Source organism: Gymnoscopelus microlampas (genome assembly GCF_963454915.1).
Source record: "Gymnoscopelus microlampas genome assembly, chromosome: 5".
NCBI lineage: Eukaryota > Metazoa > Chordata > Actinopteri > Myctophiformes > Myctophidae > Gymnoscopelus > Gymnoscopelus microlampas.
The window spans coordinates 20,002,383-20,028,249 of record NC_139942.1 but is presented as its reverse complement, the minus strand read 5'-3'; the positions used below and the strand labels follow the sequence as shown (position 1 = coordinate 20,028,249).

Here is a 25,867-nt window from a genome sequence, read left to right as displayed (position 1 = left end):
TTCTTCGGTCCCTCTGTATCTTCACCAAGAGTGTCTTCTTACAAATCTTTAATGCACCAAACAAAATGGGGAATTTCCTTCAAATTCTCCCAAATACAGCATCTTGTCTTTGTTTGGTTTTTTTCCCCCCAGGGGAGTGGGTACTCTCCGGCTATCATCACAGATCTCTTCCAAACTCCAGACTTGTTTGTGAGTGGTCTCTCTGTGCCATGTAGGACAGTCATTACCACAGCAGTCAATAATACCCCCCTCGCCCTTTTTGCCTCGCACACCAAAATGGTTGCCTGTCACGAGACTCTCGGTCTCATTTTATTCCATTTGGAAGTCTGAAATGGAGAGAACTGGGGCAGGGCAGGGGAAAGCCCCCCGCCCCCCGCCCCCACCCGACCCCCCTGGTTCCTGATGATAATAGAAGCTAATTTGAGTGAGATTATGATTTATCAGAAGACTGCCGAGCGAGCACTCTCCGACGGCCTCGGCATTATGGAGCTTTTCTTAAAATGGGAACTATTACTAGTGAGAGCGCCATCCATCAAGCCCCCGCAAACCCTGTGACAGAGAGAGAGAGAGAGAGAGATAGAGGGAGAGAGAATGAGAAAGGAAGATAAAGAGAGGGAAAGCGAGAGTGACGAAGAGATAGAGAGAGGGAATGAGTGGAGGGAGAGAGAGAGGGGTGTGGCTGGCTGAGAGAGAGAGAGAGAGAGAGAGAATGATATGTTGTGGATGATCGTGCCTGCCTCAGAAATTGGACAGCTCCAATTCGATTTCCCCTTTCTTTCTGTCTTTCTCTCTTCTCCTTTCACTCTCTCTCTCTCTCTCTCTCTCTCTCCTTTCCCTCTCTCACCTATTTTTCTTCTCATCTAGACAGAAAGTCATCAGTGTGTGTGTGCGTTGGGAGATATGCTATCAGTCAAACCCCCCTTCCCCTACATTTCCCCCCCCCCATCCCAAAATTCACATTAGATTTCTAATTTAGACTTGCTCCACTTATTTCCCCTTCTCTTCCAGGCACACCAGCCTCCTATTTTACCCCCCCCCCCATTCTCTCTCTCTGTCTCGTTCTCTCGTTTCCTGTTTCTCCTCTTTTAAAAATGATCTCCGTTGGCCTCATTGTGCACAGATGAAAAGGAATGGGTTCTTTCTCATTAATGTGAATAATGCCGTCTATATTCACACTCTATTCACTGACTGTCAGCCAATCCGGTGCAACCGATCATTATTCATTATAACCAATGAAACGGAGCACTGTGGGATCTGGTTTGTTAATTAAATGTTTTTTTTTTAATGTATGCTGATAAAATCTGAAGAATGATGGCGTGTGTCTATTCTTCTTCAAAGGGCATGCTTTAACCCTTGAAGACCTGGAACGCATCTGTGTCACTTTTTCATTTGAGCTATAAAAAAAAGTATTATTTTACACTTTGGCTATTCAAAAATAGCAGATATACAAGCTCGTAGCGCGGCACCGAGTGCCGCGCTACGAGCTTGTAGATGTACTATTTTTGAAAAATCGTGAAAATGTGTGCAAATCTTTGAATATATATTGTTGAAAGTGAACATTTTTAACTCTATTCTTTGCTTCTGGGGGTCCCTGGAACAAAATATTTTGAGATGGGGGTCGGCGACCAAATACATATCATTTTGGGGGTCCTTGACATGAAAAAGTTTGAGCACCACTGATAAAGAAACATACGTTTTTCAGAATACTGTTGGGATTTAGAAGACATTAAGTAGAATCGGCTTCAGGTCTTAATGGGTTAAACCCACATTACTATGAGGCGATCCCTTATATCCAGTCCATTAAAAAAAGAAAAGAAACGAAATTCAGGTCCAGTTTACATAGTGTTTATATTGAGTATATAAGTGGTTAAAAACCTGTACTATGTAAGACGTGTCAATAAGTGTCACGTCTTTTAGTTTCCAAATAAGGATTCTGTATTTCAAGGGATGGTTGGCAATACTACTTGTGACTGGAAGAAAATCCTTTCCCCTCATATGCAGTGGTGTAAAGTAACTAAGTACATTTACTCAAGTACTGTACTTAACTCTCTCAGTGCCAATGAAATAAAAAAGAATATGTTCATACTGTGCCAGCATTTTTTATTTTTTTTTCAAAGTAAAAAAAAAGTGCTTAGGAAGCGAGATACAGCCTTTTTCAGTTATAAGTTAAACAAAGAGTGGATGGAGCTGCAAATCTTCAGATAATGATATATTGGGTTCTGAACTTTTGTTGTTGTTGTTAAACTCGGGAGTTCTCGTTTTGGCACCGAGGGCATTCAGAAAAAACTCAGGATATCTCGTTGTGTGGCACTGAGAGAGTTAAGTACAATTTTGAGGTACTTTTACTTTACTGGAGTATTTCCAATTGTCTATACTTTTACTTCTATTCCACTAAATCTCAGAGGCAAATGTTGAACTTTTACTCCACTACAATTATTTGAAAACTTGAGTTACTAATTACTTTGCAGATATAAATTATTACATTATAAAACATACATTAACCACTTTAGCCTATTAACCTATTATAATAAGGCTATATGAAAATAGCAGATCTACAAGCTTACAACGCGTCGCGACGCGTTGTGAGCTTGTGCTATTTTAAAACATTTTAGTACTTTTACTTTTGGTACTTTAAGTACATTTTGATACCAATACTTTTGTACTTTTACTCAAGTACATTTTGAATTCCAGACTTTTACTTGTAACAGAGCATGTCTCATTTTCTCACAAAGTCGGTTAAGGTTTTGTCGTAGCACATTGCTAAATGCAGTCAACTACAGCGCCACATGCACGGGGAGCACTGAGATGCTAATTTGGGGGGGGAACACACATAGCAGATCTTTAGCGCGTTAACATCGCTCATCTCAACGCACCGCCGCAGTCATGAGGCTGCGATGAAAGAACGTCTGTCAGAACAGTGATGGGCTAGCATGCGTCCCAGGCTGATGGATGATGGCACCCAGTCTGTGTGCGGATGAGTGGAATATGAGGCCTACAGCGCGGCTATGTCCTCGTGCTCATATACGCTGGTGTGAGATAAGATCAGTTGTTCTTTCTCTCGGCCGTATCACATGAAAAGACACGTGCACGGACACACACCTTTGCTCTGGTTCTTACCTCCACTTTGTACCTGATTTTTCTGTCTCTAACACACACGCGCGCGCACACACACACACAGACACAGACACAGACACACACACACACACACACACACACACACACACACACACACACACACACACACACACACACACACACACACACACACACAATGACTGACTGACACAAACACTTATTGTCATTGTGACCCTTTCCATTTTCTCCATATCATCCCATCTCTTTCTGTCTCTTGCTCTCTGTCTCTCTCTCTCACACACACACACACACACACACACACACACACACACACACACACACACACACACACACGCGCGCATCACGGTGACTGCCACTCCAGGGTTGGCGGCAGAACGCCATCCGTCACTTTGCGTCGTTCAGTCAGTCAATGGAGCGACTGTCGCTGTCAGATAAGACACTTACTGTAATCTATCTAGCCCTTCACAATGTCATTATGATCCAACCAATCATAACCTATAACACTCGCCGCTCCGCCACCACTGTCCCTGATTCACGAGCGTCCGTCGCCCGTGATTCGGCGGATTTTTTGTCGCCAAGAGAAACCGTAACCCCGGCAACGTGGGCTTTGCATGACTCGGGTCAATTCCTTAATTAGGATTTTCAAGGAAGTCACACCTTCTAATTATCTCACCTGTGTCAGCCAGGGGGTTGTAAAGTAGAGTTATTCTGGACCATTAGCTTCTAAAAACTCTGGTGGGCAAAGCGGAGAAAAAAAATGGATTTGACCTCATTTGAATCCAGGAGAGCTGTGTTCTCTTAACAGGTGGTACAAATTGAGAGCAAGACGTTTGCGAGAAGTGAAGCGAGAGCCGAAAATGTAAGGGGGACAGGAATAAGACGAGAGGACGGAATATCAAAGAGGAAAGGTTGAATTCACAGGGTTATCGACGTTGGATTAGGAGGAAGCGTTCAGGAGTCCATTTCTTCTTTTAGTCATTTTTGTGAGCACTTGGCCAAAACGAAACCGTGACAACAGCGGCACTAGTGCTCTTCGTTCAGCTCAAGTAAACGTTCACGTGGAACATTTGCCTTTTTAGCACCATGCCACGCACCAGGAAACACAGAGAATGGTTTGAGCATGTTATTCAATATTCTGTAAAGCCCTAATGTGACTAGGCGAGTGAATACGCTACTATGCCAATGTGTGGGAAGGTGGAGAAGCATAGGAATAGTGACCGTCGAACTTCAGGGCAACGTTGATAACTCGGATGTTAACCCATTGAGACCTGAAGCCGATTCTACATGTCTCCTAAATCCCAACAGTTTTCTGAAAAACGTATGTTTCAGTTATCAGTGGTGCTCAATCTTTTTCATGTCAAGGACCCCCCAAATTATATGTATTTGGCCACGGACCCCCATCAAAATATGTTGTTCCAGGGACCCCCCAGAAGCAAAGATTTGAGTTAAAGATGTTCGCTTTAAAAATATATATATTCAAAGATTTGCACACATTTTCACGAATTTTCAAAAATAGCAGATCTACAAGCTCGTAGCGCGGCACTCGGTGCCGCGCTACGAGCTTGTATATCTGCTATTATTGAATAGCCCAAAGTGTAAAATAATGTTTTTTAGCTCAAATCTAAAAATTACACAGTTCCAGGTCTTAATGGGTTAACTTCCACTCTGATCTAGTCAAGGCTAACTCCTGCGGCCTGTACAGCACAGCACAGTACATTTACCAACAGGGAAAGCAGTGGCAGAGAACAAAAGCCCCCAAGGAAGACCATTACTCGTAAACGGACTCTTTTGATTCTGTCTTATGTAACACGTAGAAAGAAATGACCTGCTATGGTATAACTTTATGAAGGTCAGATGGGCCGAAACGTTGTCTAAATAAAGTTCATGCATGCAAGTGAGGAAGTGTCCTCTCCTCCGCACCATCAGTGCCCATATACCCTAGGTGGGGTTGGCGAAAGGGCCTTTCTGTGTGGAGTTTTCATGTTCTCCCCGTGTTCCCTAGGGTAGGTACCCTCTCAAAAAAAACATGCAGTAATCCTGGTCTCCTGGAGGGGAAAGGAACTGGTTAGAAAAACGTGTTCCTTCCTCCACGCGCTACGTCCAACCGGGGAAACTCCCCCCTGTCAGGTGATAAGCAGCGGCCTGCTAGCTCCTCATGCATTGAGCTCAGTTCTGGGCTCTCCCTAGCCTGGCAGAGGGAGAGTAGTGCCCAGGATTACATAGGCTCTATGTGCACACAATTGGCACTGGGTGAAAAAAAATGGGTGGCAAAATCGTGGCATAAAAATTTAGTCAATGAAAAAGAAAAAAGGAATGCAACTGAGATCTGATCAGGCGATAACTATATGAGGGGCATTTGATTACTGGCCTTCTTAAGCCCCGTGGGTAGTTGGCAAACCCTAGTCACAAGTCACAACATTTATAGTCTTGTGTAGCCAGACTTTCAGGGATCTCCATCTTACAGTAGGCGGAGGTATCCAAAACGTCTGGCTCATGCGAGACTACAACATTTATGACTTACACAGTCATTAACTTCATGCTGTCTGCTTGCTGTGTAGCAGAACATGTTTACAGTACTGTACTGTATGTCTTGTAATAGTTCCATTCCTTATGACTCCCATCAGATTATTTCCATTGAAATCTGGTCATTTTAATCTTGGAATAAGGTTTACGCTGGTCTTGAACTGTACAATAAAAATGGGACCAAAATGGATCCTTACGGGTCCATTTGGTTCCATTTGTGCACTCTCTGAGTTACAATGCAGGTCTGTAAGGGTCCATTTGGTTCCTAACCATCAATCATTTAGCTGGGGACCGCCTGGAACCCATGGGGGGTCCCCGGACCACACCTTGAGAACCATTGTATTAAGGGATCTGTACGGATATGGATTGAAGGTCCCTCCATGCATTGCTGTGTTGCACGCTAGAATATTAAATTGATGCATGTTCGCGTGGAGCCCTACAATACAATCCATCAGGGATTTGAGAAATGAGACGGGAGGACAACATGTGCTGAACGCTCCGGTCCCTCGTTAAATGACCTGGGTTTTATACATATCAGGAAAACGCAGTCCAATTTATTTGCTTGTAACTGAGTAGGCCAGCGTCGATATGTTGGCGTGTAAAGCATGAAATTGGCCCAGAAATTAAAAAGGGGGCATATTGCTGTTTTCCCTGCTGTTATTGCTAGCAGTGGCGCCATAGCTTGAAATAGAAAACCCACTTAACCCATTGCTACTTATGCGTGTGTGCGCGCGCGTGTGTGTGTGTGTGTGTGTGTGTGTGTGTGTGTGTGTTTCATATGCACAGTTTGTTCATTTAAATGTGAATTCATGTATATACAGTATACTGTATACATGAATTCACAATGCTTGTTTATGTATGTGTGCCCACGTTCTATCTCGTATCATGTGTGTGTTAATAATAGTCAGATATACTATTACCGTTTCAGGCATCCATTTTGCCAGCAGTTGCCCCTGGAAAAAATACAGATGCCCTATAAAACCAAAAACCAATTAAAGCCGATCCGTTCCGTCGATGGATTGCGATGTTTACCGTCTAGTAGTTTGCACAGGGATTGCTAAAGGCTTGCTAAGGCTTAAAGGGGGGATGCTACTGTGACAAGGGGTACGATTGCATTGCGGCAGATTGAACTAGTTAGTTATGTTCGGAGTAGTTTTTCTTTTTAATCAAAGCTGAATGGAAGTGTCCTGAAGGCCAAGTCGGCATCGACCCCCATAAGCACAGCAGCTCCCTGCGTCGGTATTGCCTGTCATCCCTCTCTCCTCGGTCTCTCCTCTCTCTCTGGTCTAATAAAAACATGGCATAAACTACAAGATGTGCTCAATAACACCACAGACCTCCAACCAAAGGTGGCAGTTTGTCTATAAAGGTGTAGTGGTGCCAAGTCCCAGTTTGGCCAATAGAACTTCATGATGCTTGTGTCCAGTTAATCACTTCTACCTGGGCCAATGCTTGTTTCAAACGTCTGTGATGTTATGTAAATCTGTTCCTAAGTTATATGCATTTTTGTTATATTCGTAAGTCATATGCATTTTTGTTATCTTCGTAAGTTATATGCAGTTATATGCCCTCCTTGTCGAAGGTAAAAAAAAGTAGATAATATTATTTTGAGTTATTCATGTATTTCTGGCCACTCGTGTAGTTTATCATACATGCCCGCCATTAAACCATTATTCCAGAAAATTGCCTCAGACATGGGCTGTGGCTCAGGACCATGGCTGATTGATGCTTTGTATTCCAGTCCTCTCTGCAAAAGCTCGGTTTGTTTCTGGATCTTGCCCAGTGGCTGCCTAGCCGTTCCTGCTGCAGTATTTCATCAAGTTAAAGCTCCATGGTTCATGCAGGCATACCCTGACAGACCCACTCACTCTCACACACACACACACACACACCACACACACACACACACACACACACACACACACACACACACACACACACACACACACACACACACACACACACACACTCGCAGCTACTACTGGCACAGCGTTGCCGGCAGCATGCCAGGGGCTATGCCCTCCGAGTAAGCCCGGCCAGTCTGAAGCTGAGGACGTGCAATCACTGTCTGATCCGGACCCAGGTTACGGGAGCAAGTGAGCAAAAATTAATTAGCCTCTTGCCCAGCCTGTCAAAACATGGATTTTCATGAAAGAACGGGTTGGTGGTGGGTGGGGGTCTAGTCAGCCTTCTCGTCTACTGCTTTTTCTGAAGGAGGGAAAAAAAAAACTGAATTTCTCGTCCGCATTTTATCAACGTGACATCCCACTCGAAGTCTCAATTCACAGTTCTGTTAAAATGAAGAGGCGAATATACCAGTGGTTCAGTAATAACGGGTGGCAAAGCATGCTGATATAGCATTCGATCTGCACCTATAATAATGACGCTGCCGCAGATCAATTCCACCCTGCCAGTGTCTTAGGGGTTAAGCCCGAGTAATCCCCTCACAAAACCAGGACTGCACTAATGAGACCTGGAATGGCCTCCGTTAAGCCCGATGTATACTTACTCGCGTGCCAGTGTCACGCACCGGAAGTAGCCGATCTATAAGCTCACAACGCGCCGTGCTGCGACGCGTCGTGGTCTTGCAGATCTGCTCTTTTCGGCGCGCGACAAGAGCACGTGACCAAGTCTAAACTCAGGCCTTAGACCCAAGAGAGATGACCTTCGACCACCCCCTAATCTCTTCACTGCATCAACAGACACTTGTGGGTCTGTGAGTGCTCAAAGCATCTGCTCTAATCCCCCCTTCCTTTAAACATTGTTGATCCAGGAAGACTGGATGGCTGAGCATGCTTGCTCTTCTTTTTTTGAGTGGTGCCAACCACTCACAAGGACTGACTTTGTGTGTGTGTGTGTGTGTGTGTGTGTGTGTGTGTGTGTGTGTGTCCGTCCGTCCGTCCGTCCGTCCGTCCGTCCGTCCGTCCGTATGTTTGAGGACGGCCTCAACAGCTGCAGCTGATTGCAACACAAAGATGCAACCAGTTACACTAATTAAACACAAACAGGAGTGAAGGCATCACTCACTTCACACTGGGTGTGATTTTTTTTTTAAGTGATGCCCTCTTTGACCGTCGCCCAGCAACACACATTCACTGCCCAGAACAACCAGTCTTCAACTACTGGCCACCGGTGGTGGAAGAAGTACTCAAATGTTTTACTTAAGTAAAAGTAGCAATACTGCACATTAGAAGTACTCCGTTACAAGTAAAAGTCCGGAATTCAAAATTGACTTGAGTAAAAGTATAAAAGTATTGGTATCAAAATGTACTTAAAGTACGAAAAGTAAAAGTACTAAAATGTTTGAAAATAGCAGATCTACAAGCTCACAACGCGTCACGATGCGACGCGTTGTGAGCTTGTAGATCAGCTATTTTCAAATAGCTGATGGATATGTTAAAGTGCTCATGTGGCCCATAATCTTTTGGGCTGGTTTTCCTAGACCTGACTTGCTTGTTTCTCTCCCAGAATCTGGCAACACTGGTGGTGAGCACATCTCATCCAGATTGTCCCAAACACTTTGGTATTGAACTGGCACCGTGCCAAGTCGGAAAGCTCAGTTCTTGGCTGTTTCTCATTGGCTGGGAGCGGTACACCATATCACCACTATAGTTTCCAAGCTTTCCGTTGCTGTTAGCCACCGGCAGCTAGCTAGGCGGGCAGGAGCACATGCCTCTAATAAGACTGTAAAAGTCTGCGAGTGCTAAAGGATGCGAGCCAATCTTTGCTGCTTCACAGTAGCAGATAAGATTGAGTCTCCCGTTTACAGCGGGCATACAGATGCAGGCGCTAGCCCGCCGCTAGCTCCGGTTAGCAAGGGCATCAGTCTCACCCCTTGCCGTCTGAGTGCCTTCCGATCAATAGAGCCGGATTATCAGCTTTAGCATCTCGGTTCATTTTTCACCACAGAGAAAGGCTCCGCCAGCTGCTCTCTCTTTGTCAAGACGATGTGTAAGCGGTTCCCTCATCTGATAAGATTACGGGAACTAACCAGCACAGCTGCTGCTGCTGTGTTTTTGGTGGAGGGGGGGGACGCATATCCAGGATGCACGCATGCAAGGATTGTTGCCATGCGTATCGCTACATCAGTAAATGTTTATTCAACAGGCACCCGTTATGGTCGGTGCAGCCCTCCACACCGCAGATACAAATCCCCAGAGTATCGTGCTTTAATTAAATGTTTAATTAAGACAGTGGCTTTTAATTAAAAAGTTGAATATTAGAAATCAAGGATTATTGGCTAATGCGGGAGATAACATATCACAGAGTGTAACCCTGCTATGAGAGTGTTTTATTTATTCATTTATTTTTAATGGGATTCATGAACTGTTAATTTGCATTCGGGCAACATGTGCCCTTTTAATACTGATACAATGGACTGATAATATTGATAAAACAGCAGAAGTCTTTCATGCATGCCTGGCACGTGGCACGGGGTGAAAGGCCCTCGCGGGCATAGTCTTTTGAAGTGCAAACCAACAATGCCACACTTGTGTATCCAAGGTCACCCCCCACTTGTAACCAACTCGCCACTAAGGGCCGTTCGTTGACAAAGACACCGAACACAAGAAACCACCCCACTCGTTCTGCCATGTAGGTCTTCGCGGTGTGCTGCTCTAAAAACGCTCAAAATGTTCTTTGTGGGGCCAACTGGTGGCTGGCCCCGACCGTGTGTCCAGCTGTCTTTTTAACTGCCCACCGACCACATGGATGCCCATAATAACCCTTCATTTTCAAGGGCAAATTCATCCACACACACACACACACACACACGCACAATAACCAAGTCCCATTTAACCCATGAAGACCTGGAACGCATCTGTGTCACTTTTTGATTTGAGCAAAAAAAAAAGCATTATTTTACACATTATTTTACAATTTTACAGCTTGTAGATCTGCTATTTTTGAAAAATCGTGAAAATATGTGCAAATCTTTCAATATATATTATTTTAAAGCGAACTTTTTCTAACTCAAATCTTTGCTTCTGGGGGGTCCCTGGAACAAAATATTTTTAGATGGGGGGTCGGCGGCCAAATACATATTGGGGTCCTTGACATGAAAAAGTTTGAGAACCACTGATATAGAAACATACGTTTTTCAGAAAACTGTTGGGATTTAGGAGACATGTAGAATCGGCTTCAGGTCTCAATGGGTTAAATGAGTGTGAAGTTCCATGTTCGGTCTTCACGTACAGTTGCTGGTAGGTCTGGATGTGGCTGCAGATGCATGGGAAGAGCAGCTTCTCAATGAATGGGGAGCATTCATTTTGTAATCCGTAGGATTAGAGCTCTGTCCATCAGCTGCCTCTGTCACTTAATGTACATAGCAGCCCAGAGGCCCTCCCCTATCTGTAGGCACGCTTTGATTTGGGGCTCCATAGGAGGGATGTCACTGTCATGGCACATTTTCAAGTGACAGTCCTGTTTTGATGGGGTGGGAAAAAAAGGGGGAAATCATTGAGTCCAGCAGGCTTTCGCTTTCTTTAGGAATGATAAAAAAAGGCTGGATTTATCATAATATCCCCAATATATCACCATCGCGTCTCAATGCTTATATTGTGTCCAATTCGGATATCATTACCATGCACGCACTACTGCCTGCATAGACCCTTAGTGCTGAAGTTAGAGTCGAAAGCAAAGTTGCCTCTCTTCAAAGTGTCTTCCTCCTCCTATCTTAAGACTGACAGCTTTTCAAAGGGCAACAACGTCCGGTCATAATAGGGCCTGTCTCATAGTAAAAAGGCTTTCGCTGGCAGCGAGCCACAGTGCTGCAACGTGGCCCCCACTGAGACTCGCTTTTTCACAAAGCCACACAGTGACCTTTTGGCCCTTGAGCACAGCACCAGATATTGAGCGAGACTCTCCGGAGGATTAAACTCATCTAAAGGCAAAAAAAAAAAAAATCTCAGCCCCAGCAGTGCCTCCGCTGTGTTGTGGCTTTCACACGTCCACTATTGTACGGCCGTAATTCACTTTCTCCGTGATTGATTTGCAGTGTTTTGTCAGGACAAGGGAGGATTGGATGGATTCATTTGGTGTTTTTTTTTCCCTGCAGTCTCTCGGCACAATGGTGTACAGGACACCTTGCTCTCAAGGTTCCTGTGAAGTCTACATCTTACTTTGAGCAGACGGGTCACTGATGTCGTCTCAGCTGAATGTCTTTCACACGTCAAAGACCCTGAACAGAATAACAGTGATTCTCTATTCTGTGGACTGTGTGGAATTTTGATGAGCCACGCTTTCTATTTTCTGCTATTCAGAAACAGCAGAAATGTCTTTTATTGAAGTAGCCGTAGAGAAGTTTGCGTTGCTGACAGCGATCCGAGGACAAACCAACAATGAACATCGCAAACAGCATTATTTCGAGATGAGCTATAGCTTCCATGGATGAGCAAAAACCGTGGCATTATGAATTAATAATTTCACTTTATTACACCGCCTGGTTGAATGCTTGATTCCGATTGGTCAATCACTGAATTCAGCGGTCTGTTGTTTTTCAACGATGACCGCTGAACTCAATAACAGACGTCTGTGTCATTTTTAGATTTGAGCTAAAAAATAATTATTTTACACTCTGGCTATTCAAAAATAGCAGATCTACAAGCTCATAGCGCGGCACCGAGTGCCGCGCTACGAGCTTGTAGATCTGCTATTTTTGAGAAATCGTGAACATTTGTGGAAATCTTTAAATATATACCTTTTTAAAGCCAACATTTGTAACTCAAATCTTTGCTTCTGGGGGTCCCTGGAACAAAATATTTTGAGATGGGAGTCGGTGACCAAATACATATCATTTTGGGGGTCCTTGACATGAAAAAGTTTGAGCACCACTGATAGTCTTAATAGGTTAATCAAAGACTCAGAGCCCTTGGCTCATATCAATCTGTGTTGCTTGATTTCTGCTGCATTCCAATATGGCAGCCCTGTTAACAAACACACGATGACACATACACTCAATAATGTTTTTGAAAACATTTGAGGCGAGAAATAGACAATGCAGAATGCAGAAACAGAATGCTCATATTTGCTGTTTTATTTTTCTGAGCCGGACGTGTTGCACTGGATGCACCTGTCATAAATGAATGGACTACTTTCATTACCGTAAGCAATGAAAACCTTTTAACCCTGACAGTCTTCTAAATCCTAACAGTTTTCTGAAAACGTATGTTTCTATATCAGTGGTGCTCAAACTTTTTCATGTCAAGGACCCGAACCCCATCATGTACTGTATTTGGTCCCAGACCCCCATCTCAAAATATTTAGTTTCAGGGGCTTTAAACAATATATATTCAAAGATTTGCACATATTTTCACGATTTTTCTAAAATAGCAGATCTACAAGTTCATAGCGCGGCACTCGGTGCCGCGCTATGAGCTTGTAGATCTGCTATTTTTGAATAGCCAAAGTGTAAAATAATGCTTTTTAGCTCAAATCAAAAAGAGACACAGATGCGTTCCAGGTCTTCATGGGTTCAAATCAATCAAATCGTTTTGTCGTTACTTTTGGGTCAATTACTGGTGTGCTAAGTGGGATAATCAATGGGGTCTAAATCAGGGTTTATTTCTCAACAACGACCAGCTCCTGGTTGAGTATCCCTCGCATTTTTTCTCATCCACGGAACCATGTAGAGGTTTTTCCTCTGGTATGTATGTGATTCTTCCTGGGTTTCACACAGGAGAGTTTGACTCCTTCACTCTTCACTATACTGTCATGAAGTGTGCAAGGCAATATGGCTTCTATCCATTCTTTGAACGTTTTTTTCTTCCGGTAGGTAGAGACATCTGTTTGCAGGTGACCTACGATCAGATTTACGCGCGGGGTGGGGGGGGGGCTTCCGGCGGGATCGCAGCTTTTGCCGCGACCTTTAGCCCCCGCGAGGGCACACATGTGTCATCCGCGGGGTCAGCTTATCCGACAGAGACCCGTAGCGTCTGTGTTACATATCGCGGGGATTAGAGGGATCACATATGACAGGTTCCTGGTCCTTAACCAGGCTGACTGGCTCTGGCTTTTTTCCACTGTCTGCTTGTGGTTGGGGGGGGGGGGGGTTCCTTTTCCTCAAGTGGCCTGCAGATGACTGTATTGTTTGGTGCTGTTTTTCAGATGACACACAGTAAAATCTTGAGTGTAACTCTGTGAGTGTACGAATGTACCAAATTTGTACACTCTCAGCGTTACAAATGGATAAATTAAGTAATGGGTAAATTAAATTTAGTACCCCCTGCTTCTCAGTTTGTTGTCATCATGTCCCAGCGGAAATCAATTTAAGCGAGTATTGCGGTAATTTTCTGTGGAGATAAAGGCTCCATTTGAGCTCATAGAGAGAAGGAAATTTGGTATTTTTGTACAAAGTTTCTTAGCGATCCTTGTTCAAGTAAAAAAAAGAAAGAAAGAGGGGATGTTGTCCAGGATGTCACGTCTTTGGACACGTAGTTTGAAGATTTCCTGCCTTATTCCTTGTCTTTGGGTTCCTCACAATTCAGCATTTCTAAAAGTTCAACATTCTCACAGAGGCTGACAAAATTCACCTGAGCCACCATTACGATCACGAAGTTACAGGTTTTAAACGTTAACTACTCATGACACTTCCTGTCAGAGTTGGAAAAGTCAAAAAGTCATTTTCAGAAAAGTCAAAAAAGTGTATAAATGTGGCTCACGGTTGGCATGCCCCCACTGGCTCTTCAGTCACCTAGGCTGGCACTCTGTTCGCGCTCCGTGTGAAAGGGGCATTTGATGGCTGCCATAATTACTTTACTCTGCTGGAAGCCCCCATAACCTCAAATGCCTTCCTGTCCTCTTGTGCCCATACAGTACATGGCCTATATCCTCACTGTCCGGCAGAAACCTTGTATCTCCATATTTAAATATTTTAATGTGTTTTTCCCCCCGTAAATGAATGCCCTACTTCCTCATACTACAGTGTAACACAAAAGTAGCACAAAAAAAAATGCTAGTCTACAAGCGGTGTTATTTTATATATATATTTTCAAATGAAAGTGGAGTCTGTGTGTGGATTTTATAAATATTGAACCAATGAAAAGTATTAATAAAAACTAAATAATGACAACATTTGGATTCATTGGAACACAGGCAAATGTCAAATGTGCTGAATGCAATTAGTGTTCATTTAATACACCCTTGCAGTAGCCTAGGCAGGGATATAACACTGACCAGCTGTAACTATTTTGTTGATTAACCCAGTAAATGGCAGAAGCCAAAGAGAACTCATGTGTCTATGTGAGTTCATGACAGCAAGAGTAATAGTTTTGGACAAGGTTTCCACCCGACAGTGATGATATTCTCTCTTGATAATATTCTTTCATCATGAACTAGTAGCAGGAATATCCTAAGCTGCCTCTTTGTGAGACTGTCCTGATTTCTCCTATACGGGTGACTGCTGGATGGAGTTCAAACCATCACCATGCATCGTGTTTATTGTACTGTAGAGTAGTCACTGGGGATGTGAGTGATTATTAGACTGGAGCATGTCCCATTTTACCTACTTTTAAGCTTGACTTAAAAACGATGACATTTCAAAGCGAACCGCAGTCCGCTGTAAACAGGCTAAAAAAGGCACTGTAGGCCTAATGAACAGACAAAACCCACCACAAGAATACTGCCTTTTATATATTATCAGCCGATTTGTCTGATTCAGTCTGTATGGTTCTCTAAATGAAAAGGCAGAAGGATGTCATTTGTCACTTAGATGTGGCTGCCATTAGTCAAACTTGCACATTGTTATTGGAATATTGCTGAGAGACACAGGGCCGGGTGATATGACTACAAATCAATATCACGGTTATTTCAAACTTTTGACTTGATTACGATTAATGAAAGTTTGTTTTAAAAAAATGTAATAAAAAATAGCGGATCTACAAGCTCACAACGTGTCGTGATGCGACGCGTTGTGAGCTTGTAGATCAGCTATTTTCGCTATTTGTGTACGCCACAATTGTACAACGAAGTATAATACAGGTTTACTCGTTGAATCTCAGCGCTGATGGGAGATTTAATTATGGGCCTGCATGGAACTCACAGAAAACATTGTGGCGGGTTGTTATCGGCCAAATGAGGCCAGCTCACTGCCCTCAAACTACATGCCAAAATGTGTGAAACTCTACAGTAGCAGGACACAATGTTGCCGGTGGAGTTTTGCCAATCAATTACTCTAATGAACAGAACACACACACAACCATAACAATGTAATGCAGTGTTTGTTTGTTTGTTTGTTTCGCTCCTCATAGATATGATTATCTTTTCCAATAGCGTGATACATATTACATTTGTAATACTCTCCGTGATAAATTTACCTTTTTAATCACTTTAAACCTGGTTACCTAGTTTGGGCATGTTATTATAGGTTCAGAAATGTTCAGAAGTAGTGATAAAAATAGAATAATAGAGCTATTTTCACATTCAAATGTTTATATGAACGTATAAAATAGGGCTTAACGCATTGAGTGCCAGAGGTACAGCCAGTGCCAGCGTTTTTAACGATTTTCTTACCTTTTCAAGTAGTCACATACTATTTTCCGTGATCACCATCCTCGCGGTGATCTCCTCATTACACACACAGGGGTCTCGTAGAATCGGGGGAAAATACAGGGTAGTGAATGGAGCAGTAAATCTTTGGAACACGTTATCTGTGGATCTATGTAAAAAAAAAAAAAATACAAGTTTTTTTTTATTTTTACGTATATATATACGTTTTTGGCACTCAAAAGTTGGATTTGAAAAAACGTATATATATACGTTTTTGGCACTGTGGTGCACTTTTGTATTATTGTAAATACTGTATATTTCTACTGGTGCCAAAGCTTGCTGGCTGGGTCTTGGCTGGGCGTCATGTTCGACCAAAACGGAGACACACTTTCCGTTTAGGGCCCCCCAAAAAACCCTGGACCCGCTCTGGCCGGTGGCAAAGTGAATTCTAGTGAGAGTCAGGTGTAATGGTCCATTTGTCCAGTGTATCCCGAGATCATACACGGAAAGGAACCATGCTTTATTTAAACCGTCGAGGGGCTGTAGTACGCCATACAGAGATGTGCAGCAGGTGAATGATATCGGGCCGGGGGGGGGGGGGGGGGGTCTTTGTTCATTGTTATGAATAATACATCAGAGAGGCACATTTCTGTGATTCATATTGCTGTGGGCCTCAGGGCATGCCTGCTTTTGGCGTGGGGCCCCTGGGTTGTGCATATATATATATATATATATATCTGGGTTGCTTTGTGTGGCATCAACAACGCATTTCATCAATTCATGCCCGTGAGTAGATTTAGACTTTAAAGAACTTCATCCCTAGGCCATTTTATGTCCGCGCTGATAGAACCAGGTCACCTGTTCACAATGGACCCCTCACATTCATCCATCTCTCTCTTTTCTCTCCCTTGTTCTCCCCAGTAACCGACTAGCCCCCAGCAACCACGACCGGATACAGAGGCTGCGGCACGAGTTCCAGCAGGCCCAGACCGGTCCGGAAGACCCAGACGACCGCAGGAGGACGTACAGCTTCGAGCAGCCCTGGGTGAGTGTCTGAGGTCCCCTCGCCTCCTCGTAATACGGAGTCTTACAACCAAAAATTCACTGCGCGGCTCGAGAGAGAGAGAGAGGAACGCTAATGCTAACGTGCTGGCCAGAGGCTGGCCATAAGCTGAACAAGACCAAAAAAAAAACACTACAAGTCAGTGCTAACAGAGGAGGTGTTAGCACGCTAGCCGGCTATACCCGGACGGCGGAGTAAAATCAACTAACTTCTTTCCGCGCTAGCCCCGCGAAGCATGCTAATGTTGTTAGCATGTGACCTGTGGCTGAGCTGGAGGGGAGCTAACCGGTAACTAACCCACTACCAACAGCCACGAACAAGACTGAGGTTAATGTCTGTGTTCCCCTCCACGGATTCCCATTAACCTGAGGCCTTTCAAGGCTATACCTTTGCTAACTCTAACCAACTTCACTCTCAACGTCCATCCATCTGCATGCAGGAGCGCATACCACCACTAACCCCCACCCACCTTGTTGTCACCCATCTATCTCCCATGTCGTCTGTCTGTCCATCACTCACTCACGTTGGACACGCCTACCGCCTCCTGGACCAATGGATTGTCAGTGGGATTTTATCCTAATTTGAGGGAGTGTTTTGTTTCTGTGATGTGGGTGGGGTGGTGGGCCTAAACATTTAAAGGAATAGTTCACCCCAAAAGAATAATATTTTTTTCCTATCAATTACTCACCAATTCAAGCCTTGAATTCATGGATATTCTTTTTGTTTGTTTTTTTGCATTCCTGAGCCAATAATCCAATATTTGATGACAGCGCAGCAGTAGGAGACCAAGGCAAAACTATACATAAAACAATTATATGAACTCCAGAACAACACAGTGCAATCACTGATGACCCTACTGATGATCCAGGTTCAAAGAGAATGTTTTAAATATGGGTTTGCTCTGTTAAGATTGGTCTCCTATTAACTTCAATTAGTCAAATATTGGATTATTGGCTCAGGAGGTTGACAAAAACTAAAGACCTCCATGGGGTGAGTAATTGATAGGAAAAAAAGTGTTTTTTTGGGGTGAACCATTCCTTTAAATTGGTTATTAACTGTGCCTTTTTGTGAGTTTAAAGTAAGGATCATGTTGCATTTTTAAGGGCTGTTTTTATTTCATTTCACTCTTGATCTGCTATGAAGGGGGCTTAATTAGTGTGTTCTGAAGCAATGAGGGGGCAATAGTAAGAAGTGAACAAATTTTGAATGCCTTCAACGTTTTAGATGATGAAACGGGTCGACATATTTTTAGCACGCTATTTAATGTAACATACGCAATGCTCCCTTACTCCACGTGCTTGCACCTTAAGTGTACTTGGTTTTACACTTCATGAACAATAATGAACGTATGATTACTTGTAAGAGCAGTCATCTGCGGCACATTGAAAGAATTCTTTGAAGATGGCGTTTTTTCTAACTAATCGTAGCAGCTGTTTCTCACTATGTGTATCTATAGCCTCTCGGTAAAAAGTGTATTTATTCCGTTGCATTATGATTTGTCTTTGTGGACTGTTTGGTCTTATCTACAAGTATGAGGTCATTTTTACAAACACAGCTGTGTTCTTTGTACATCTCTTCATCGTTCTACTTGAGCAATTTTACCACTTTACATGTAGCGCCTAGACGACACGGTCTCTCAAATGCAGCTTTTTTTTTTTGCCTGATCTTCATGTTATGCAATGGGAACCGTTTGGGTCCTGTGATGTTTACCGTTTTACGGGAACTGTCTGATAAAAACGTGAGCATGTGAACAGAAACGGATCCCTCTGCTGGTTTTAATTTTTTATCGCTGATGAACCCAATAAAAAAAAAATGCATTGTCTTGTGTTCTTGTGTGCGTTTGGCAACGTTAACCAGACTCACGCCATTCAGCGGGTTGGGCGATTTATACTCGAGTTGCACGCCGGTGTCACGCACCGAAAATAGCCGATCTACAAGCGCACAATGCGTCGCGGCGCGACGCATTGTGCGCTTGTAGACCTGCTATTTTCAGTGCGTGACATGGCACGCAACCAAGTGTAGGCTAAGTCCGGCATTAGGCCCACATTCCACACAGCATTGCACACACACACAACATGCTACAGTGTGGGAAAAGGACGTCTCTCTCTCCGCTCATGAATGGCAGAGCATTGCTCACCCAATTAAAGCCGGAGACAATGCCCGCAGCATTATGGAGCTTTACTCTAGGCATTGTTGCGTTTCTCCGTGGCCACGTAATGCATTTTCCCACGACGGCAGCACACCATCGCGGGTTAACACGACCGCCGGATGAACCAGGGGGGTTTAAACAGGTGGTTTCAAGGTCCACATTTGAGTCTTTTTTTTTTTTTTTTTACTAGAAGAAGGAAAAAAAAACGAACCTTTCATCCCTATTCTGGGTGGCGAACATTGAGCTTATGGATCTGCTATTTTTATTTTATTTTATTGTTTTAATTTTTATCCCGGGATTTTGTAACCCTTATTTTTCACCCGGTGGCAATTTTTTAAGTGATCCTGGGCGCTACACTCCCCTCACCAGCCTAGGGAGGCCAGGGCCGAGCTCATGCCTCCTTCATCTGCTATTTTTGGCAAAGGGATTTAGTATAGAGGAAAATACCAAGCAGACCTAGTATAGAACATTGGGGGACCCCGGTCAGCTAAGTATAGGGTTTAAGTGGTTAAAAAAGAAAAATCAGGATCTACAAACGCTCTACGAAATAGATCTTCAGAGGACCATCCTGTTGTCATCTGTGACTTCAATCCAAAGGGATTGTGTGTAAACTACAGCTCCCTCAAAGCCCTTTTTTTATCTTGATGGAGTGTACTGTAGCTCGCTGGCTCGCCACAGCCGGGTTTGAAAACACAGTAATTGCATGTCATTAGGCTTCCACCCAATAAGGCCACTACGCTACACCGATGGGCACCGTATGGTAAACAGGAGATATGTCTTTGAAATTCAATTACTTCTCTCTCTCTCCTCCTGGCATATATTACATTTGGTTGCCTCATCTGAGTGATGCGGCGGTAGTGTGTGTGCAACGTGAAGGAGCCAGCGTCCTTGTTCTTAATTTCCCCTCAACTGCCCCACTTACATCCTGAGGAGACGGCGGCACACATATGAAATGGTACTTTCAATCAATCTCACATTTTCTTCATGCATTTTCCATAAATGCTGTGACCTACAAAGTAGTGTCTGGTGTGTGTGATCCAAGCCGCTATCAAAGAGGCCATGAGTGTCATATGATGATACCAAGTATGTATATTTATAGAGGAAACTAGTCATATAAATGGTACATAATATAAAGAAATGTGTTCCCAATGATAAGAATATTGACTACATGATTATTTGGTAGATGCTTTGAACCAGAAAGGCTATTCGGTCATACTATGCGTGTACAATACTGTATAGTGCAGTGGTTTTCAACCTTTTTCATGCCAGGGACCCCTAAATTGATATACATTTGGCCGAGGACCCCCATCTGAAAATGTTGTGCCAGGGACCCCCCAGAAGCAAAGATTTGAGTTAACAATGTTCGCTTTAAAGAATATATATATTCAAGGCTATGCACACATTTTCAAGATTTTTCAAAAATAGCAGATCTACTATGAGCTTGTAGATCTGCTATTTTTGAATAGCCAAAGCTAAGTGGTTCAAATGATTGTGACGCTATGTTAACTAATTTTGCTGGGGACCCCCTGGTACCCCCCCAAGGACCACTGGTGGTCCCCCAAGGACCACTGGTTGAGAACCCCCCCCCCCCCCCCCCCGCCCCCCCAGCAGTGTTATTACCATTCCCACTGGGCTACATAGGAAATGGATCCACTAACCCTGCCTCTGTTAGAGCCATGTTCTACCCAGCAAGCTGCACCCAGAAATAAGCCTAGTGTGTACAAAGTACAAGCATATGGAAGCTCTATGCATATTTACACATAACCTTCAGGCCAGGCTTTGATGCTCCACCGCGGGCCGCCGAACTCGTCTTATTATACCTCTGATGAAGTATATTTTAGCCTGTCAAAAGCTCTTAACGCTGGCCTGCAATTTCTGCCCTCTGTGAGTCATTTTGGTAATTACCTCTTTTTTCATGTTGTTGTTTTGTTAGCTGTCCCCGTTCAGCCACATGCCTCTCTCTCTCCCCTTGACGGCGTTGCCAGATTTTGCGAGAGAAATAAGCAACCGGGTCCATGAAAACGAGCCCAAAAGACGGGGATCTATGAGCACTTTCAGCCGATATACTGTGCATTGGCTATTTTAAAATAGCCGATCTACAAGCTCACAACGCGCGTCGCATTGTGATCTGCCATTTCAAAACAAATCTTTGGAAAACGATGTGGAATATTTTAACAATACTTGTATGGGGGGGGTCCCTGTCACAAAACATTTTGAAATGGAGCTCTGCGGGACAAATACATATTATTACTTGTTTGGTGGTTCATTGATATGAAAATATTTAAGAAACACTGGTTTAAAACAACATTTAGCAAGCAAGCCCAAATAAGCAACTACACCTGCAAACCAAATATTTACAAGCAACTTCACAGAAAGAAACAAGCCCAAATTCGCTTATAATAAGCAGACATGGCAACGCTGTCTGTTAACTCAATATCTCGCCTCCCGGAGGCTTGAAAGGAACCTCTCTTTTATTCTTCAACTGTAGTTTGGGGAGCAGCAGCCGAGCATTGTGGGTAGTGCGGTCTAATTCCATCAGGATGACTGATGCCCGCTCTCCCGGCAAACATTGTTGCCGGCTTTTATTGAGCTCATTTATACCTCGGTGAGAATAGGGAGGTTGTAGTCACAGTGAGGTTGTGGGGGTGGTTAGAAAAGAGCCCTTATATTGCCGCTTGTATTTTACCGTTACGTTTTAATACCCCCACATTATCTGAATTTCTGTAGGGTATTATTTTTTACTCTCTCTCTCTCTCGCAGTCCCTCTCTCTCTCTATCTCTCCATCTCACACACACAATCACCATGTTAAGGGAGAGGGAGCCAATGTTCCTGAGACTATTCCACATCCCCTAAAACCCACTAAAGGGATTTGCCTCCGCAACATATTGAAAATGTAATTCAGCCAGGGGGCAATTTGCCATTTTGGTTATGGAATCCTTTCATCAGCAATAATACGTTGGGCTGTCGGGTGGAAACCTTGTATGTCCCTTTTCTTATTGTTATTTAAAACGCGACGCGTTGTGAACTTGTAGATCGGCTATTTTCACTCCTTCTGTGGAGTGAAAATCTGTTTCAAAAAGTTGAAATATGGAAATAAGAGGTTTCTGCCCGACATCGACCAATAGTTAGGCGGGCTCATGCCCTCCACCCCAAACCCAGCCAGCAGCCAAAGCCCCCCCCCCCCCCCCCCCCAACCGGCCGCCTTGCCATCCTGTCTCCATGACAACAGAGCGGACAGGCGGTGCCAATCAATCCCAGAGACAGTTGTCCACGGGCTTCATTTTGTTTAATGGGAACGTGTTCCTCTTCTCCAAGCATCTTTAATCGTTTTATGACCCTCCCGCCAACCTCCTCGCACAAACACACTCGATACACACACACACACACACACACACACACACACACACACACACACGCACGGCACACACACACTGCTCCCTGCACACGCTCCCCGTACAACACACAATGCAGTAATAAAAGTAATTAGGTTGGCTTTGTGTTGCCACTGATCCACACTATAATTATTACACACCCACCCTGTTAATGTACTGTACATGATATGAACTAAACAATGTGCGTGCTTGCGGGTGTGCACGCATGGTGGGGGAGGCTAAATATGTGAATTGTGTGTGTGTGATAAGGTATTTCAGATGTGTGTGTGTGTGTGTGTGTGCCATTGCTACTGAACGCGTGCGTGTGCGCACAAATATGCATCTGTGGTGGGTGCATTTGTGAGAGTCAATGGGAGAGCATTCCAGGTGTCTGTCTGTGTGTGTGGGTGTACACACACACATACACACACACACACACACGTGCTCAGGTCTTAATAATAACCTGTCTGGGTGGGACATTATCCAGAGGAGGGTCTAAAAAGGAGAGTAGTAGTAGCCTATAGTACACCATTATGCTAATTCATGCTAACATGCTAAGCTAAGATGCTAACATGCTAGTGGTGTACTATACTACTACTAAGGAGGTCCCAGTGCCACTAGGACATGATCAGCTGTGTCACTTCATTAACAACCCACTAACATCCATCACCTCTCATAATAATCATCATAACCCCCCACACTCTGAGTCCTCCAGCATGGTCCTTCCCTCCTCCGCCTCCACCTACTGTGTACACCGCCTTCACCTCCACCCTCTGTCCGTGTCTCATCCTCCCCCCAATCTGACCTGTGAGGAGGGGGACAAGGACAGAGTCGGTCTGCCTAACACCTGGTAAGTCTCTGTGTCTTTGGGGTGGGTAGGGGGGGGGCAATCAGTACAAGTGCAATACATACTCCTTCCGATGTCTTGATTTCTTCGGGAAAGGGAGGTGATACAAGTATAACCAGTGGTGTAAAGTAACTAAGTGCATTTACTCAAGTACTGTACTTAAAAGTAAGATTATGAGGTACTTTTACTTTACTGGAGTATTTCCAATTGACTAAACGTGCATTAACCACTTTAGCCCTATTTTATACCTAGGCTATTTGAAAAGCTGCTATTTTCAAACATTTTTGTGCTTTTTCTTTTGGTACTTCAAGTACATTTTGATACCAATACAATTGTTCTGTTACTCAAGGAAATTTTGAATTCCAGACTTGTACTTGTAACGGAGTACTTCTACATTGCAGTATTGATACTTTTACTTAAGTAAACATTTGAGTACTTTTTCCACCATTGCGTATAACTACAAATTGACGTCATTCCGAGCTTCGGAAAGGCTATAGTTCGGAAAGCCTTTCCGAACCGGAAGACGTTCCGACGTCGTAAAGAGTATGTATTGGCCTTTAAGTACGAGACAGCCAGTTGAATTCAAACTACAGTATGTTGATGCATTTTGAGCGAGGATGCAACAGCCTTTTGTTGTGTAATGATACAAAATTGCTTCATGAGTCTGAAGGTCTTTAAAATTGATCCACTCTCTGAAGACAGGGTAACTGTTCGGTTCCTGTAAAAACAACTGGACTCATAAAGTTTACACCTCCTGAAGAGGTTTTTTACACAATTGTTTTGCCAACCCCAGCGCACTGGGTATCTTTTATATGGTGTGTAATGTTTATTCACAGTTTAATGATAGGTGTGTGATGATAATAAAAATATATTATAGTACGTCCAGAATTCTACAGTAGATAATTTTTTTCTACCTACCAATCATTTTATTTGAATTTCTGCCAGATTATCCATATATATATATATATGTATGCATATTACATTTGCTCTTAGTGTTCACAACAAAATGGATTGATTTCACCGTTAAAATTCACATGGAGCCATGAAGGAGAGGAGAAAAGTTCAAGTAAAAAAAAAATTAAGCCCTGAGAGAAGTGAAAGATATGGATCGTGCACAAAACGTGCAGCAGCTCAATATTACCAAAGTGGTCTCAATCAGGGAGCATGTCGGAGCAGAAACCTTGTATCTCCATACTCCAACTTTTTATGTTTTTTTGTAAATTAAAGCCCTACTTCGTCATACAAGCGCGTTGCACAAAAGTCATGAAAATAGCCGCTCTACAAGCTCACAACGTGTCGCATCGCGACACGTTGTGAGCTTGTAGATCGTCTATTTTCACTATATTAAAATGTTTTTAAAACGATAATAAAAAAAAGGCATGGTTTTGGACATACAAGTATTCCACCCGACACCAACTTATGTACACAAAGTGTGCAATCAATGCTAATGGTATTTCCCCTCCTGTTGGATCAATGAAGTAATGTTGCATTCCAACTTACTTACTACTTAATATTTGATACACTTTGCTGCTGGCATCATCATCATCCTACAGCGCTTCAGTAAGCCATAATTATGACTGATCAATATGTGAACCGATTTAATTGGCTCTAATCATTCATAATGATGACAAGTAAGTTATCAATTTACGATGCTGTTGCGTAACCCTAGTCAGTCATGATCATGACTGATCCATCCTTTTGACTATGACCACAGCAGTGGTGGAAAGTAACGAAGTACTGTACTTTTGAGGTACTTTTACTTTATTTAAGTATAAAAATTGGGCAATACTTTATACTTCTACTCTACGACATCGCAGAGGTAAAATTGAACTTTTTACTCCACTACAATTATTTCAATACTTTAGTAACAAGTTAATTTGTAGACTGAGATTATTACAAAACATCAACCAATTAAGCCTTATTTTATAGTATACATGACTTTTACTTGTTGTAACAGAGTATTTAGTATTTCTACTTCGACTTAAGTAAAACAGAGTGCTTTTTCCACCATTGGTTTTGGTATCCCAAAAACATCCCTGTGTATTTATTTTTGTTCTGTAAACACAGGGAAAAGTCACATACTATGCCTTTAACTTACAACCAACCCACCGTTTCCCCAGGCCAACACGGTCAGCAGCGGCAGCAGTAACGGTGCGGGTGGTGCTGGGTACGGCCAGCCTGGACGCCACTCTGTGTCCGTGGAGGTACAGATGCAGAGGCAACGGCAGGAGGAGAGAGACTCCTTCGCTCAGGCCCAGAGGCAGTACAGCTCCTTACCACGGTGAGATGATGGACAGAGGCACGTGTGTGTGTGTGTGTGTGTGTGTGTGTGTGG

At 43.4% G+C, this 25,867-nt stretch overlaps 1 protein-coding gene across 5 annotated transcripts in view; it reads left to right on the top strand.

Annotated features, from left to right (window-relative positions):
* Positions 1 to 25,867, top strand: part of LOC311046045 (partitioning defective 3 homolog) — a 361,319-nt gene that overhangs the window by 323,145 nt on the left and 12,307 nt on the right. For all 5 annotated transcript variants that reach the window (XM_084058141.1, XM_084058140.1, XM_084058142.1 and 2 more), the window contains 2 exons: positions 17,023 to 17,146; positions 25,653 to 25,813. In XM_084058141.1, coding sequence (XP_083914267.1) covers positions 17,023 to 17,146; positions 25,653 to 25,813 — 285 coding nt within the window. The remainder of the gene's footprint in view (positions 1 to 17,022; positions 17,147 to 25,652; positions 25,814 to 25,867) is intronic.